Here is a 17,971-nt window from a genome sequence, read left to right as displayed (position 1 = left end):
CGACTGTGACCACCAACCAACCTCACATTTATTATGTCTGTGAATGTAAGAGAAAACAGCTATTGTAAATTTAAAATGTTATAATAAAATGAATAAAATGAAATGTGTTTTGTTGTACTTTGAACTGTTACCAGTACACAGCAAAACAATGTTGTGCTTATGAGAACAGTTGTTTTGGTGTGACGGTGATGTTGGACAGAGGTGAATCTGAGACTCATTTCCTCTGCACTGAATCTCTTGTGTCCACATCTGAGCGTCTCCTTTGCCAAAAGCATCTTCTCCCAGCACCTGTACAGGAGCCCCACAGTCCAGCTCTCTACAGACAACCTCTGCATCCTGCTGGTCAAAGGCAGCAGCACACACTGAAACCCACGACTGATCATCAAGTATCTCTAACCTCCCAGAGCAGCGAGAACCTCCAACCAGCCTGACTTCTAAATAAAACAACACAGATCAACAAAAGCATGACTTATTTATGGGGCTTCAAGATAATGATTTGTACATAAAAGCCATTTTATTTTTAGTCTTATAATGAATAAATAATGTAAACACACAAAAAACAAATATAAATATGAAATCTATTTATTATTTAAAGTCAACATTTTAAAATCAACTTCTTAAAAAATTAAAAATATAAAACATAAAAAGCCGATATGGAAGCACAAAAAAATCTTATAAAGATATGAATTTGAATATGTAAAATACTTTACCTGAGCAGATGACTCCAGCATCTTTACTATGATCACAGGTGCTTTTACCCCATTCTCCTGAGCCACAGTTCTTCAGTGTTGACTCTGATCCAGTACACATGACATTACTCATCCAGATTGGTCCTGATCCTTGTTCAAAATGAGCATCACTCAGAGCATCTACAGGTTCTCCACAGTCCAGCTCTCTACACACCACTGCAGCATCAGCCAAATCCCAGTCATCACCACACACTGTTCCCCACTGACCTCTATGAAGAACCTCCACTGTACCAGCACAACGACTGTGACCACCAACCAACCTCACATTCACACCATCTAAATATTAAGCAGTAACAATGAGAGAGATGAAGGGATGAGAGTTTAATTCATAACATTACAAAATGGGACACAAACGTCTGAATATTTAAAAGAATATTCAGAGTTCAATACAAGTTGAGCTCAATCATAATCATAAGTATGCCGATTAACACAAAAAATATTCATGCTGACTCCCTCCTTTTTATTAAAAACTTGAGGGTTTAAAGACAAAAATGTGAAGCTTTTAATTTTATAAAAGCACTTAAATCAAATATCCTAAAATGCATGTATTATTTAAGCTGTAAATAGTTTAAAACATTATTACAGTGTTTATACCATTAGGTTGCCATGGAAACAAAGTTATAAAACTGGAAATAACTTTGCACAGAAAAGGTTAGTAAGCGATTTTTTCCACACTAAAATCATGTTAATACACATATTGTTAAGTCTTGTTTCTATATTATTGAGAGAGTGAGTATAAAGTTTATGGACTGGCCCCATTGTCTTACATTGTAAATGTCTCACTATAACCAAGATTTTTTATTTATTTATTATATATATATATATATATATATATATATATATATATATATATATATATATATATAGGCCTTTATGCTTTTTTTCTTCTGTCTTGTTTGTCATGATCATAACTTCATTTTCTTGTGATCTTGACATAACATAATATAGTATTTATGCGGCTGGATTGTGAATGAGCGATTTTTTTTTTTTTTGGATAAATGTTAATGGGACTCGCTCAATGTCACAAATATCCAAATCAATGTTTATCAAATCAGAACTCCAAATATATGATCAGTTTTACTGCCACCCAACTCGAGGGACTGAGATGTCTGCATGATTGTAGAATGATGTTTGAAACATGGCAATTAAATCATTTCCAACCTGAGAAAAGGTGAGCAATGTATGATTATTTATGTATTTATTTATTAGATAACAGAAGATTGAGACAACATTTACAGTGTTGATATCACTTGAAAAATTAAACTGTGATCACAAGACAAGACAAAAAAAAAAACAAAAAAAAAAAAACAATAATGAATTGCCTCATAAGGTTCCCCTAAATAACAAATAATAACATTATTTTGATAATGATATATTATAATGAATAATAAGACCATCATGTAAAACTTATTTATAGCTCTTTATAAATTGGAGAGAGAGAGAGAGAGAGAGAGACAACTTCATCTCTATAATTTCATGTGTACTTACCAGCTATGATGAGTTTTACAACTGTAGTCAGTAAAATGAGTGTCAGGCATCTCTCCATCTCTCTCTGCTTGATTAATTCAACATCCAGTTCAAGCTTCTCCGCACTGATGATACAGAAGTACAGGCATCCTCTCACACCCCTTAATGAGAGAGAAAGAGGTCCAACACCCTCCAATCACACTCGCTGTTACCTTATTAGACACAACAGAGGAAATCATCAAACAACTTCAGTGACAAATCAGATGAGACTTTCTCCATATATATCAAACTGTCAGCGCTGATGAACTCCTCCTCCCCACCCATCAAGACACACACAGACACACACACACATATATACATTTGACTTACAGGAGACAGGAAACTCTCCAGTTTATTTACAGCATCAAAGCCCAACACCTGCAGAGACGAGATAAAAGCACTGATAACTAACTGTGAATGTCCTAAACACTGTCTATTAGTGTATATGTATGTTAGCATGACATTAACATGTAATAAACTCAACTCTGTAAAATGAATACTCCTTTACAAAACCATTTAAGTAAATGTTTACCAAGACCACAGCACACAAGTAAGCCCTTATTAAACTGACAGGCAGAAAAAAATAATAATTTAGTGAAACATTTTACCTATATCTCAGAATAATTCCTGTAACTAATGTGAAATTTACTTAATTGCACAAAAGTGTTTTCTTTCAGCTGAACCAGAAAAAAAAAAAACATAATTTTCAGTGAAGATGAGCATGTTGTTCACCTTGTGACCAGCAGAGAGAGCCAGTGAACTACATTTCTGCTAAAGCACCTTGTTTTGCACATTCATACTTCCACAGGCTAACACTGTATATTTGAACAATTAAATAAATGAATCTCCACAGATATTAGAATGATAGAATATGTAGCTTTGATAGCATTATTGGTGTTTCACATATTAAAATAGTGAACAGTGAAACAGATGCTAAATCAAGATGAAGATGAAGGCATAACATATGAGAAAATCCTAAACATTATATATAAGGTCGGTCCTGAGAGTCTCAGTCCTGCAGAGTTTAGCTTCAACCCTGATAAAAACTCACCTGCCTAAAGCTTTCTAGCAACCCTTCAGACCTTGATTAGCTTGTTCAGGTGTGTTTGATTAGGGATGAAGCTGAACTCTGCAGGACTGTGGCTCTACAGGACCAACGTTAGCCACCCCTGGTATAAACTAACTGTGGTTGGTTTTACATGACAGTCATATGGTCTCTTCCTGTCTACACTTTAGTGGTTCTTGTCCAGAATGTGACACTATCCCCTGGTTTCACAGACAAGGCTTAAGCTAGTTCTAGACTAAAATGCATGTTTGAGCTGTTTTAACTGAAAGCAACTTGCACTGACATATCTCAAAATATGTCAGTGCCATTGTTTTGTCTGAAGATGCACACCAGAAATGTTTTTTTTTCTAGTGTACGTTTCTAAAAGCTACTGAAATATCCTAATTGAACTAAGGCTTAATCCTAGTTTAGGCTAAGCCCTGTATGTGAAACCGGGCCTATGTTGTCTAAAGCTACTTAGAAGAACAATTACAATATTTACCACACATGCATAAGTGATTTGTCTTATAAAATCACAGATCACTTGATTTAATGTTTAAAAAAAAAAAAAAGAACTGGTACACTTGATGAATAAAAATAATATTTTAGATTCCTCTACTAAATGTTATATATATCTTAAATTTTAAAGTGAGAAAGATTGAGAAAAAAAAAAAAAAACAGAAGCAAATATGTTAAAGAAACATATACATAAGTATATTCTCATTTATTTATTTAGCATACACGTTTAAGTGAGATACAGCGAAACAACAGTGAATGAGTGGTTTAAAGTTGAACAGTCGTGATTTGAGGTCAGTAGGATTTTATTTGAAACAAAATTAATTTTACTCAGCAAGGATGCATTGTTTAAAATGTCAGTAAAGTCATTTATAATGTTACAAAATATTTTGTTTCAAATAAACACTTTAAACTTTCTTTTCAAAGAATCCTGAAAAAATAATGAATTAATTAATTTGTTTGTTAATTAATAAATTGTTAATTAATAAGAATCGGATTGTGAGGTGCCTAAAGATTCCCACTCCTATGAGAGACAGAGAAAGACAGGATGGAAAACAACTCAAATACAGCAGGCCAGAAGCCCACAGATTGAACAGTCGAAGATCAGATACACAGAACAAGCAGCCAAAAACACAGAGATGCTAAAGAAAAGAGAGCGAGAGTGGTGGATGAAGGAGGACCTCTCCTGCTTCACTGTGGGATGTTTCTTTTAGTTTTAAATTACGTAAATTGTACATTGTTGGTGTATCGAGGCTTCGGGACTTAATTCAAATGAAAATCTGTTTCAGCAATAGTCAATTGACAAAAAAACGTTTAAAAAAAGTTTTCAATTAAAGGGTTAGTTCACCCAAAACTGAAAATTTAGTCATTAATTACTCACCCTCATGCCGTTCCACACCTGTAAAGCCTTTGTTCATCTTCAGAATACAAATTAAGATATGTTTGATAAAATCTGATGGCTCATTGAGGCCTCCATTGACAGCAAGTTAATTTACACTTTCAAATGCCCAAAAAGGTACTAAGACATAAAACAGCTCATGTGACTATGGTGATTCAACCTTAATGTTATGAAGCATCTCAAAATTGAGATAAAATTTTAATAGAAAGAACAACAGCCATTTACTGTAATTCTACCATTTTAGTACCGTTTTACATTTGCAGCAATGGTTACAGCTATAATTCTACAATATAAAAAATAATACATTACATAAACAATACATAATTAACATCTCTAGTAGCATATGTAATATATAATGTATACAGACATACCAAACTATTTTTCAGTAGATGGAGAAAAAATAAACAAAGAAGAAATAGATTATGGTACATAATTTGCTATTTATTAAAGCACAGACCAAAAAAAAAAAAAAAAAAATAGGCATTAGCAAATTGGCCGAATAAAAAAACCCAAACTGAATCCCAGCATAAATGGCCTATAAACAGGAAGTTAAGAAAAAGGAAAAGAGCACTTGCTCTAACATGAATCCTTTAAAAAATTTGTTCATTTGTTCAATTAAATTCTCATTATTCATTTACTCTGATACACAACTACCTTTCTTCAGCAGAACACAGACATTTCTGGAAAGAAATCTGAAATCTGTAGATGCATACCATGAAAATAAAAGACTGCAATCATTTGGAAAGTCCAAAAGTAATGCATGCACAACCTGATCAATTAATGTCTTATAGCAAAACAATAGGTGTATAAAAAAAAAAAAAAAAAAAAAAATCTTTAAAAGCTCTTCTTGTCTGCACTCAATTCATTATGTAGCTGTAAACATGTTGCCATGTTCATGTGAAAAGAAAGTGATGCTTTGATTGCAATAGAAGAATGAACTTCACATGAGAGTTTCAAACTGAATTTCAAACGGTATCAGGGCCCTGGTCAGAAGCACTAGTTTAAGGGTGAGAATGTTTTACTTATTGATTTGTTTCTTGCATAAATCACAATGGTGGAACCTATTTTCTTGCATTATATATGCATACAGAGCTTGAATTTCCTGCAGATTAAAAAAATGCATTTGTGTTATGATAAAGAAAGTCATGTACACCTGAATGGCATCAGGGTAAGTAAACAATGAGAATCTTCATTTTTGAAACTATACTGCTTTATATTTTAATCATTATGATAACAGTTTTAAGAGGGAAAAATAATGTTAAAGAGAAAAGTGTAAATTGCGCAGTCCAATGAGAAGAACTAGTTTGTCAATAAACCTTAAAGGGTCATGAAACCCCAGAACACATTTTTTGAGCTGTGAACAGATATGTATAGGCTGCACATCATTGAAAACACTAACGGTACTCATTAATTTTATTTAAAAGTTGAAATTCTGGTTTGAAAAGCAAAGTCGGAGCAACGTCACAAAATCTGATGTTATCGTGTACTAGCGGCAAGATCTGGATTACTGGTTGGCTCCAAGTATGGGCTGGTCGAACATGCTGACGTCAACAGTTTCTGTATATATTCATGACATAAAGCTCATTCAATCCAATCACTGCGCTGTAGTATGCATAAGATTATAATTGCGGTATTATGCATGAGGAAGTATGACTCTCTGCTGTCATTCAGAGACATGGGTCGTAGGTGCTCCTTTCCTCAGTGCTACAACACAAAAATGCGTTTTCCTGCGACGCGACCAGAGCAGATCTGCTTCGAAGTTTGGGATCATGTGGATTATTTGCTGTAACCTACCAGCACAAATGGAAAATATGTTCGCATAAGATCGCATTACAGCGGAGAATTCAAATGTCACAAAAGTGCGGCTCATTCACATCTGCCTGCTGTGCGTTCGGACACACGAGCCGTATAAAGTATCCGTGTTTAAAGTTTTTATAGACATATTTCACATATTCTCCTCCACCAAACATAAACCAGCCCGGTGTATGCACACATATTTCATCAAGTCTTCTTCAAATGAATTATATGTGCAAACTGGACACTGATACAGTGGTGTATGTTAACGTGACGACACAATTATTCTGATAGACAAAAGACTGATTTAGATCGAAAATTCAAAGAAAAATGGACAAAAAATAAACTATGTCTTTATTCTTTCTGTGTTAAACTAAGTGTTGTTTATCATGAGACTGCTCGTAAACGTAATCAAAGTAGCCTATTAGCCCTTTTAAATATTCTTTCGCATTCATTTTTTTTTTTTTTTTTTTTTTTTTTTTATGTTAGTAAATATAGCACATGACAAAAGAGTTATGGCTGTTGTGTTCTTTCTATTAAATTTTTATCCCAGTTTTGAAACTGTAATATTGGTCCCCAAATTCCACTGCTACAGTAGAATTGTTTTAATGACTGCATATAATCTGATCAATGTTTACTAATGTACTAATTTACTAATGCTCGGACACATTCGGTCTCTCTCGCGCAGTGTCGCTTGCTCTCGGACAACTCGATCTCTCTCTAGCAGCTTCGCTCGCTCTCGGACACACTTGGTCTCTCTCGTGGAGTGTCGCTCGCTCGCGGGGTTCGGTTCGCTTTTGTCCAGTCCGGCGCCTCATAGATTTCTACCGAGGGAGAAACCCACAACAACCCCTTCCCTGTGCAAAGGATCATGGGGGCCCGAAGTGTCCGGTTTGGAACGACCCTTCAATATGGCGGCCATGATTGTTTTCACTCCAAAGTGGCTTTCAGAGGGTGATATATATCCCGTTTGAACGCACCGATAAACTGCTAAAGTCATGTGATTTCAGTAAACGAGGCTTTGTTACGTCATAAGTGTTTCGAAATGTTTCTAAATTTCATTGGTTCACCACTGGGGGGCGTGACTTTAACAGTTTGATACACGCTCATACACATTTTTTGGAATATTCAGTAATCTTACAAGTAATTGTTGCATCCTAAATTATAATGCAATTGAGTTCTTATTAGGACAGTTCTTTTCTATTGGTGTAAATGTACAACTTCACAGCCACTGAATAACATTTATGCAAACATCCTTCAACAATGTTTTCTAACATATTTAACAAATGTTCAGAAAACATATTTGTGCAAGACATTGTAACTATCATGTTTTGTCACTGGAAGACTCTCCTACATTCCTCAGAAAGAGGAAATAAATAGTTAAGTGTAGAAACATTTAACCCTGACTCTGATTCATAACACTGAACTGTGGAAATCATGACAATAAACACTATTTAGAAATTATAATGTTAGCAGTAATTCTGTTGATCAAGATTGTGTTAATGACCATTTTTAAGTAGTTTATCGAAGAATATTGAAATATTGAATAGAGAAAGGCAACTCTACAAGTATTGTTTCAAAATTTTGCCAAGTATTTAAATTTGGTTAAATTCATTTAAAAAAAGAGAGAGGAAAAAAGACTCCTCCACATCATCATAGTCTGTATTAAAGAAAAACAACAACAAAGTTCGATATTGTGATTGCATCATTATTTCAAACTGAGTTTATTTAAATCAGCAAATGACTACTAAAATTATTTTATAATTTAATTTAATTGTATAATATAATTATATAATTTATTTTATATTTTATAATTTAAATTCCAACAATTTTGAGCTAAATATAAAAGTCCACCAGCAGTGGGTCTACATTTAAAAGGAATTATATTTTTATAAGTTGAAGGTGCTGTGAAATGTTAAAGATTGTGGTGGTGGCGGCTTAAAAGTAAAGAACTCATAAAATAGTTTTTTGTTCTCTCAAATTTCCAAGGCTACATGATAGAAATGTATAGCAAAAAAAAAAAAAAAAAAAAAAAAACACACAAAAAAAGCATGATCTGCAAAAACATCTGAAAAAAAAAAAAAATCAAACATTTTTAAAACAATGTATTTTTTTTTCTCAGAAATTGTCGCTGAATTAGAAAATTTCAATACAAAGTGCGACTTAAAACATTGCTGGACTGCAGGTAAAACATACAGTATAGGATCTTAAACACTTTTCAGACCACTTAAACACTTTGATTTGAGGCGGTGTGTGTGGTTTGAGTTATACAGCCCTTCCATGTGTTCCTGGATCTTCCTCCACATCATCATAGTCTGTTATTAGAAAACAAGAGCAAATTCATGTATCAACATGCTTTATAAAGTATTATAATGAACATTATAATGAACACAATGTTTTCAGTCCATTTAAATGAGCTATTGTGACAACAGAAGATGACAGAACAAGATAAATTGATAATATAAAGCTATTATAAAGGCTAAACCAAAATTATTCATTAAAAAAGGTGTCAATAACATACCAAACATGTCATTCATATTTCCCCGACGTTCTTCACATCATCATACTCCTCCTGATCGCCCTCTGATATAAATGCATCTAGTATTAATTACATGAAAAAGTCTTCATACTTTATATGCTACTATAATTTGATGAAAAATAAGAAAAAAAACTAACGTAGAAGTGTATAATTTTAAACCCACACCTTTTTTATCATTGGAGAACTGTCGTACGATGATGACATCATCATAGTTTTCTGCTAAGTCATACAAAATAATGAAAAATTAAATGCATCCATTAATGGATAAAATTTTGGATTTTGAAACTGTACATATGTATATATATATATTTATATATATAGTGTCGAAGTAATTAAAAGAAATAAACCTGTAGCATGATGTCTCCGTTCAGCAATGATTACATCATCATAATTCTCTGGTGTGTTTTGTTGCTCTACTAAATTATTTAACAGGAAAAGAGAATAAACAGAAACTAATTCACAGGCCAAATAGGTATTTAAATTAAATGAATTTCTGTGATCAGTTAACAAACTCACTGACCTGTTGGTCCTTCAGTGGTGGTGACATCATTATAGTCAGGTGCGGTTCCTACTGCAGAATTTGCTTTTGAAAAAGAAAATACATACATACATACATATTATTATTATTATTATTATTATTATTATTATTATTATTATTGTTGTTGTTGTTGTTGTTGTTAATAATAATAAAACCTTATCTGAATTATGTGCTGAATGATTTATATAATTTATACTCTTCTAAGATAACTTAAGTGAATGTTTTTAATCATTTAACACACATACTTTTCTGTATGTAGATGGTAACATAATTCTATTTCAGTCGTCTAACCTGAAAGAAGCTCATCAGCATCTTCATACCCAGAATGCTGTTCAGTAGAAAGGACACTTCCTGTTATGGAGTAGAACCATCAGACACGTTCACAATCACAAATCAGCCAAAATCCCCATATCATTTGGATCATATAGCACTAACCCTATATTCATTTCAAGTGACACAAACAAGGTACAAACTAAAGGGTTAGTTCACCCAAAAATGAAAATTCTGTCATTTATTACTCACCCTCATGTTGTTCTACACCCGTAAGACCTTCGTTCATCTTCGGAACACAAATTAAGATATTTTTGATTAAATCCGATGGCTCAACGAGGCCTGCATTGAAAGCAAAGCCACTGAAACTCTCAAGATCCATAAAGGTACTGAAAACAAATTTAAAATGGTTCATGTGACTAAAGTGGCTCTATCTTAATATTATAAAGCAACGAGAATACTTTTTGTGCACCAAAAAACAAAATAATGACTTTTCAACACACTGCTTCTGAGCTTTACGAATCTTTTGTGTTTCGAATTAGTGATTCGGTTCTCCTATCAAACGGCTAAACTGCTGAAATCACGTGACTTTGGCGCTCCGAACCACTGATTTGATTCGTAAAGCTCCAAAGCAGTGTTTTGAAATTGGCCATCACTAGATATTGTTGAAAAGTCATTACTTTGTTTTTTTTGGCACACAAAAAGTATTCTCGTTGCTTTATAATATTAATGTAGAACCACTGTACTCATATGAACTGTTTTAAATATGTTTTTAGTACCTTTATGGACCTTGAGAGGTTCAGTGGATTTGCTCTCAATAGAGGCTTCACTGAGCCATCAGATTTAATCAAAAATATCTTAATTTGTGTTCCAAAGATGAACAAAGGTCTTAGGGGTGTAGAACGACATGAGGGTGAGTAATAAGTAAATTTTTATTTTTAGGTGAACTAACCCTTTAATCTATGTGATTTACTCCACTCACCCTCTGAATAAGCACATTACCTTGTTGATCTCCACAAATCAGACATTATGACACTTACTCACCCCTCTGAGTGAAGAGATTGTGTCTGTGATGAATCTCCTCATAAACGGCCTCAGTCGTGGTCCTGTGTCTCCTCTTAGAGAGAGCTGTGAGTGTAGACAGACAAACCTGCTGTCAGTTCACAACACATGACTGATCACACACTGAATAAGACACAATATGACAGTCTCTGGATCTCTCCTACCTCTCCTCATCACTCTGTTCTGCTGAATCAGTATAAGCAGTGGCACTAAGAGCAGTAAGAGCACAACTCCCAGTACAATCTCAAGCACAGAGAGAGACGCTGCTGGAGGAGTTTGTGGACGAGTGACTGATGTTGAGCTCACTGTCTGAGAAACTGGAGGAGAAGATGATGTTGGTGTGGCAGGAGTAGTGGACACTGACAAATCTGGCAAATCTGTAAAAACACATTAAAAATGATACTTGTCTTGAGCACACAAATATTATTCACTCTAAAATGATGTAAAAATGAATACTATTCATCAGTGTTTTGCTGTGACCTGCACAGGTGAGTCCAGCGTGCTCTTTGTGGGAGCAGTCAGTGTGGTTCTTCAGGGAGAGAGGACAGTCCCACAGGTGAATCTCATTCCCTCTGCACTCGACTCTGTTCAGCCACACAACACCTTCACCAGCACCAAAGGCTGAATTCCCATCAGCCCTCAGTGCTGCTCCACAACCCAGCTGTCTGCAGACCACCTGAGCATCACTGATGTCCCACAGATCATCACAGACTGAGCCCCACACAGCGTTATGATACACCTCCAGCCTCCCAGAGCACCGGCCCTCCCCTCCACTCAGTCTGAGAGGAACATGCTCTAAATCACAGACAAGTAGACATTATTATTGGCCAACAGAGTTCTGTCAGAACAGTGACACCTACAGTGGGGTGTGTGGTGTGATTTTAAACCCTCTTGGCTCACCCAAACAAAATTACATGCATACATCACAAATGGCTGTTGTGATTTTTATGTTCTTCTACATCAAATGAACTTACCTGAACACTGTCTCTGATGTGGAGATGTGGAGCACGACAAATAGCTTCTAGAGGATTCATGACTCTCCTGTTCTGTAATCACAAGCTACAAATGTTTTATTTTAGTTCTGTCAATAATTAGAAAAAAAAAAAAAAAAATTTTTTTTTTTTTTTTTTTTGTAATTAATCGCAATTAATCGCCCCTAACATTCAAGTTTTTAAAATATATTATTCTATATTATTAATTTCACATTTAATGTCCAAGTTAATGTATAAACAACATATCATAACAACATGATCTAACAGGTAGGAAATATACAGAAATGGAATAAAGTTATCAAACACCAAGAGATGGAAAATACATCACTCTTACCCAAACAGGTGATTTTTGCCACTTCATCTTCATTACAGTCATTCTGTCCCCAGGTTGAAGATGGACACAGCCACAGATTTGAATCATGTGGTCGACATTTCACTTCATCCAGCCAGTTAGGAGCTGATTTCACTCTTGCTATAGAACTGGAAAAAGCTCCAGATCTTCCACAGTTTAGCTCTTGACAGATCAGACTCACTGTCTCACTGTCCATCTGGTTCCAGCACACATTACCCCAGGATCCATTGTAGAAAACCTCCACATTTCCTTCACAGCCCTCAGTTAACCTGATCTCTTTAAACTCTAGATGAAAACATGAATGCTATATCAGCACTTATCCAACCCCATTCATTTCAACCATGTTACATATATACAATAGACTGAAATAACTAAAAAAGATTAAACTAAAAATATATTAAAAAGACAAAATTCATATTTCAAATGTTACTGAATAACAATTTTTCACAACTACTATTTACTATTTACTATTACTATGTACTATTTACCTGAGCACACGACTCCTACATCCTCCTTGTGTTGACAGTCATGTTTTCCCCAGCCTGGAGAAGAGCAGCTCCACAGGGACGTTTCATTCCCCTCACACTCCACCTCATCCAGCCATATGGGTCCAGAACCAGGACCAAACCAGGCTGGTACCTGCTGGTTACTGAGGGCCACTCCACACTGCAGCTGTCTGCACACCACATGGGCATCTTTAATATCCCAGGAGTCATCACACACTGTCCCCCATGAGCCGCTGTGAAAAACCTCCAGCCTCCCTGCACAGTCTCCCCCAGAACCCACCAGCCTGATGGACCCGTGACCTGATATTCAGAGAAAGAAAAACACATTAGTGATCACTAACAACTGAAGAATCTGCCCAGATGTTGCTCTTCTCACCAAGGCAGGTGATTGACAGCTGTTGTGTGGAGCTGCAGTTGAGAGTTTGTGGAGAGCTGCAGTTCCCCAGATGAGCTTCACTCCCAGAGCACTGGAAGCCCGTCACACACTCATGACTGTGTTCAGGACTGGATGAAGAGGAGCCGGAGAAGTTCAGCACAGAGCCACAGCCCAGCTGTCTGCAGACCACAGAGGATTCAGTGAGACTCCAGGAGTCCAGCAGAACTCTCCTCCAGACCTGATGGATGGAAACTTCCACCTCCCCCTCACACTGTCTCTCTCCAGACAACCGCACCAGACCATCATGAACAGCCAGAGATGAATCTGAGTGAAAGACGTGGCATTTTATTAAAATATTGCAAGGTATTTTGTATAGATAATTTAAAACATTTATTTCAATAAAATCCCCTCACTAGAGCAGATGACTCCAACATCTCGTCTATGAGAACATTCAGCTCGACTCCATGAAGAGATGGAACATTCTGAGAGTTTTGTTTCATTCCCGTCACAATCAAACACATCAGCCCAGATTTCACCACTTCCTTCTCCAAACCAGTCTGATCCCACAACAGACACAGCAATCCCACAATTCAGCTGTCTACAGAGGACACTGGCAGCTCTCATATCCCAGCATGCATCGCACACTGTGCCCCACTCATTGAGATATTGATGTTCAACTCGACCAGAACAAGAGTCTGAACCGTTCATCAGTTTGGCCTCTGTGTAAGCTGATTAAAGAACATAGAGGTTAAAATAAAGTATAATGCAGCTGACAGAGAAGATATACTGTATCAAATACAAACAAAGAGACACTGAATATTTATAATTTACCTGAACAGATCAGTCCCACATTATTGTCACTGGTGCAGCTGTGTTTGTGTGATGATATTGAGCAAAATGAAATCTGAGATTCATTTCCTCTGCACTGAATCTCTTGTTTCCACATCTGAGCGTCTCCTTTGCCAAAAGCAGCTTCTCCCAGCACCTGTACAGGAACCCCACAGTCCAGCTCTCTACACACAACCTCTGCATCCTGCTGGTCAAAGGCAGCAGCACACACTGAAACCCACCTCTGATCATCAAGTATCTCTAACCTCCCAGAGCAGAGGTGAGATCCATTAACCAGTCTGGAAGGTTTATGACCTGTTCATATTACAGAAATGAGCACAGTAGACAAAAACAAATGCTTGATAGTTAAATACAATAACCATACAAACATTTACAGTTTTCTCAACAAAATATTATTTATGTCACTACAAATTCATGGGCTATCAGTTAAATTACTCACCCGAACAGATGACACTGGCATCATATTTGTGAGTACAGGCATGTATGCTCCATCCTTCTGACCCACAGTTCTTCAGTGTAGACTCTGATCCAGTACACAGGACAGTACCCATCCAGATTGGTCCTGATCCTGGTCCAAAATGAGCATCACCCAGAGCATCTACAGGTTCTCCACAGTCCAGCTCTCTACACACCACTGCAGCATCAGGCATATCCCAGCCATAATGACACACTGTTCCCCACTGACCTCTATGAAGAATCTCCACTCTACCAGCACAGCGACTGTTACCACCAACCAACCTCACATTCTTTTTATCTAAGTGACAGAAAAAATACAGATAGAGACTACTGGTGTATCTCCATAAGCACACTAGTTTGTGTATCAGTATATTGTGTACACAAATTCGGGCACTTGTAAAGCACACTGGCTCAATACATATTCGTTCACTGATTATGCAATTTCTGGTGACATGACTAGGTGCTTGTGTTGTAAAACGTCACCACTGGTATTTTTTTTTCAACAACACAGAACATCTTTTAGACATTTTTTTATGCTGTTTAAAGTATGTTATGCAATATACTTTATTGTTGTTATATATCTCTGCAACATTTTAGACAAATTTTAATTATAAATATTAACTAGACTGTTCACTACTGTAATATGTATCCTCTGTTTCAGTTTCATTTTCTCTCTGTTTGCCCGTTTACCTGTTCTTATGAGTTCCCTTGGTTACTCATTCACGCAGTTTGTTCCCATAGTTACTGATTTCGTTCACCTTTTGTTTAATTAGTATCCTCATTACTCCCCATCTATTTAAGACCTGAGTTTTCCTTAGTTCTCTGTCCATTATTGTAGAAGTTATGTGTTTTTGTCAATGTGTATGTGTGTGGATTATATTAAAGTCTGTTTTCCCTTCTACTTCTTCATTATGCGATTCAATACAATACCACAGTGTGACAACTTCCTATCTACTGTTGTATATGCTGCACTATAATTAAATAATGGTTTGTCTTTTCAAATCCTCTGTCGCATGTTATGATAATATTGTGCTGATATTGTGTTGGTTTGTGTGATTTAAGTTTTAAACTTCAGAATTTCCATTAAGGGAACACAGTGAGATCTGTTTTTTGGAGTGCATTGTTGGATTTCTAGAGAGCAAACATTCTAGTGCACCTAAAGGATTTTGTGATTGAGGCCCTTAAAATGTCTGGCTCTCTGGTCAGTGTTCTGATTACTGAACTAGGGAGCTGACTGAGATGCACCCTATGAGTAAAAGATATGATATTACTATTTTTTTAACTCACCAGCACAGAACAGCCCCTGGTAATTATCATTCGAACAGCTGTTTTTGTGTAAGGATGTTGGACAGAGTCGAATCTGAGATTCATTTCCTCTGCACTGAATCTCTTGTGTCCACATCTGAGCGTCTCCTTTTCCAAAAGCATCTTCTCCCAGCACCTGTACAGGAGCTCCACAGTCCAGCTCTCTACACACAACCTCTGCATCCTGCTGGTCAAAGGCAGCGTCACACACTGACACCCATGATTGATCGTGAAGAACTTCAATTCTCCCAGAGCAACTGGAGTTTCCAATAAGCCTGACACCTGAAGTAACAAGAAATAAACTAAATCAGTCTCCCACAAAGCACCATTTATTAATGTGAAAAGAGTAAAATAATCAAATTACTCAATCTCATGTCAATCCAAACTCATATGACTTTCTTTCATGGAACATAAAAGGGGAATTTTACAGAATATCCTGGCACTCATTTCAATATGAAAGTAAAATAATAATAATAATAATAATAATAATACATTTTTTGCTCCACAGAACAAAGTCATAAGTAAATGATGCCTGAATTTTCATTTTTTGGTGAACTATCCCTTTGAAGAAAGGGTTTATCAGTGATGTAAAAACAGGGCAGGGTTTGGAGCAGTTTACCTGAGCAGATGACTCCTGCATCTTTTGTATGATCACAGTCATGTAAACCCCAATTTACTGATCCACAGTTCTTCAGTGTAGATTCAAATCCAGTACATAACATGCGATTTGTCGAGAATGGTCCTGATCCTGGTCCAAAATAAGCATCACCCAAAGCATCTACAGGTTCTCCACAGTCCAGCTCTCTACACACCACTGCAGCATTAGGCATATCCCAGAAATAATCACACACTGTTCCCCACTGACCTCTATGAAGAACCTCCACTCTACCAGCACAGCGACTGTGACCACCAACCAACCTCACTCTCATATTGTCTATAAAATGAATAAACAAGGAGTACAGACATATGGACAAAGGGAAAGAATGAAGAAAAAAAGTATCACACAAAGAGAAAAAAAAAAAAAAAAACAATTATAAAATTAACTAATATTTAGTGTAGATTTTGGGAACATTACATTTGAATTCAGTTTATTAAAAAAAAAAATAAATGCTCAAACCTGCACACACCAAGCCAACATCATTTTCATATGAACAGTTGTTTTCAAGTGATAGTGATGTTGGACAGAGGTGAATCTGAGACTCATTTCCTCTGCACTGAATCTCTTGTGTCCACATCTGAGCGTCTCCTTTGCCAAAAGCATCTTCTCCCAGCACCTGTACAGGAGCCCCACAGTCCAGCTCTCTACACACAACCTCTGCATCCTGCTGGTCAAAGGCAGCAGCACACACTGAAACCCACGTCTGATCATCAAGGATCTCTAACCTCCCAGAGCAGCGAGAACCTCCAACAAGCCTGACTTCTGAAAGAACAACAACAAAATTAAAATTTAAAGAACTTCATGAAATAGTCATATAATCAATACATCAATACATAATGAAAAAATCATATTTTCCTAATAAAAGGTATTTACTATGAAAACATATTATACATATCAGCTAAACGTTTTCCCAGTCAAAAAAGTCCTTGAAAGTAAGCTACAAAAATGGCTCATATAGAAAACAGTGTATAGTTATTGTTCCTGTAAAAATCTGCCCACATTTTCATGTCAACAATGTCTATGAATGAATCCTTTCAGGGCATTACATTAGAATGTAGAGTTAGAAACAAGATTCTAAAGTTTATTTTCAACAAGTTCCCTGATTATTACAATCTGAACTTAACAGTTCATGTGGTCAAAAAGAAGGTGGAAAATGGTCATGAAAAATTAAACTATGACTGTTTTTGGTGCAATTGTTTTATACATTAAGACAGGATTTTAAGCTTTAGCTTACCTGAACAAATGACTTGAGCGCTCTTATCAAGACACACATGAGGTTCAGTTGGTTGCATGAATCCACATTTCTTAAGTGTAGACTCTGAACCAGTACACATCGCATTTTTCATCCTAAAAATCGGTTTTGATCCCAGTCCAAAATGAACATCAAACAGAGCATCTACAGGTTCTCCACAGTCCAGCTCTCTACACACCACTGCAGCATCAGCCAAATCCCAACCAGCACCACACACTGTTCCCCACTGTCCTCTATGATGAACCTCCACTCTACCAGAACAGCGACTGTGACCATTTACCAGTCTCACATTTATTATGTCTATGAAT

At 36.2% G+C, this 17,971-nt stretch overlaps 1 protein-coding gene across 1 annotated transcript in view; it reads right to left on the bottom strand.

Moving 5' to 3' along the window:
- The window catches only part of LOC127511429 (scavenger receptor cysteine-rich type 1 protein M130-like), a 264,217-nt gene extending 246,278 nt beyond the window's left edge, over positions 1–17,939 (bottom strand). Inside the window, exons 1-10 of the mRNA XM_051892237.1 lie at positions 17,868–17,939; positions 17,137–17,173; positions 13,975–14,286; positions 13,557–13,871; positions 13,144–13,467; positions 12,750–13,067; positions 12,244–12,546; positions 11,892–11,963; positions 11,398–11,712; positions 10,900–11,294 (exon numbers count right to left, since the gene is read on the bottom strand). Of these exons, the coding sequence (XP_051748197.1) occupies positions 11,017–11,294; positions 11,398–11,712; positions 11,892–11,963; positions 12,244–12,546; positions 12,750–13,067; positions 13,144–13,467; positions 13,557–13,871; positions 13,975–14,286; positions 17,137–17,173; positions 17,868–17,939 (2,346 nt within the window). The 3' untranslated portion in view covers positions 10,900–11,016. The remainder of the gene's footprint in view (positions 1–10,899; positions 11,295–11,397; positions 11,713–11,891; positions 11,964–12,243; positions 12,547–12,749; positions 13,068–13,143; positions 13,468–13,556; positions 13,872–13,974; positions 14,287–17,136; positions 17,174–17,867) is intronic.
- Positions 17,940–17,971: the final 32 nt, after the last annotated feature.

The sequence above is a fragment of the Ctenopharyngodon idella genome, chromosome 4, assembly GCF_019924925.1.
Source record: "Ctenopharyngodon idella isolate HZGC_01 chromosome 4, HZGC01, whole genome shotgun sequence".
In the NCBI taxonomy this organism is placed as follows: domain Eukaryota; kingdom Metazoa; phylum Chordata; class Actinopteri; order Cypriniformes; family Xenocyprididae; genus Ctenopharyngodon; species Ctenopharyngodon idella.
This window is presented reverse-complemented; position numbering and strand designations above follow the sequence as displayed.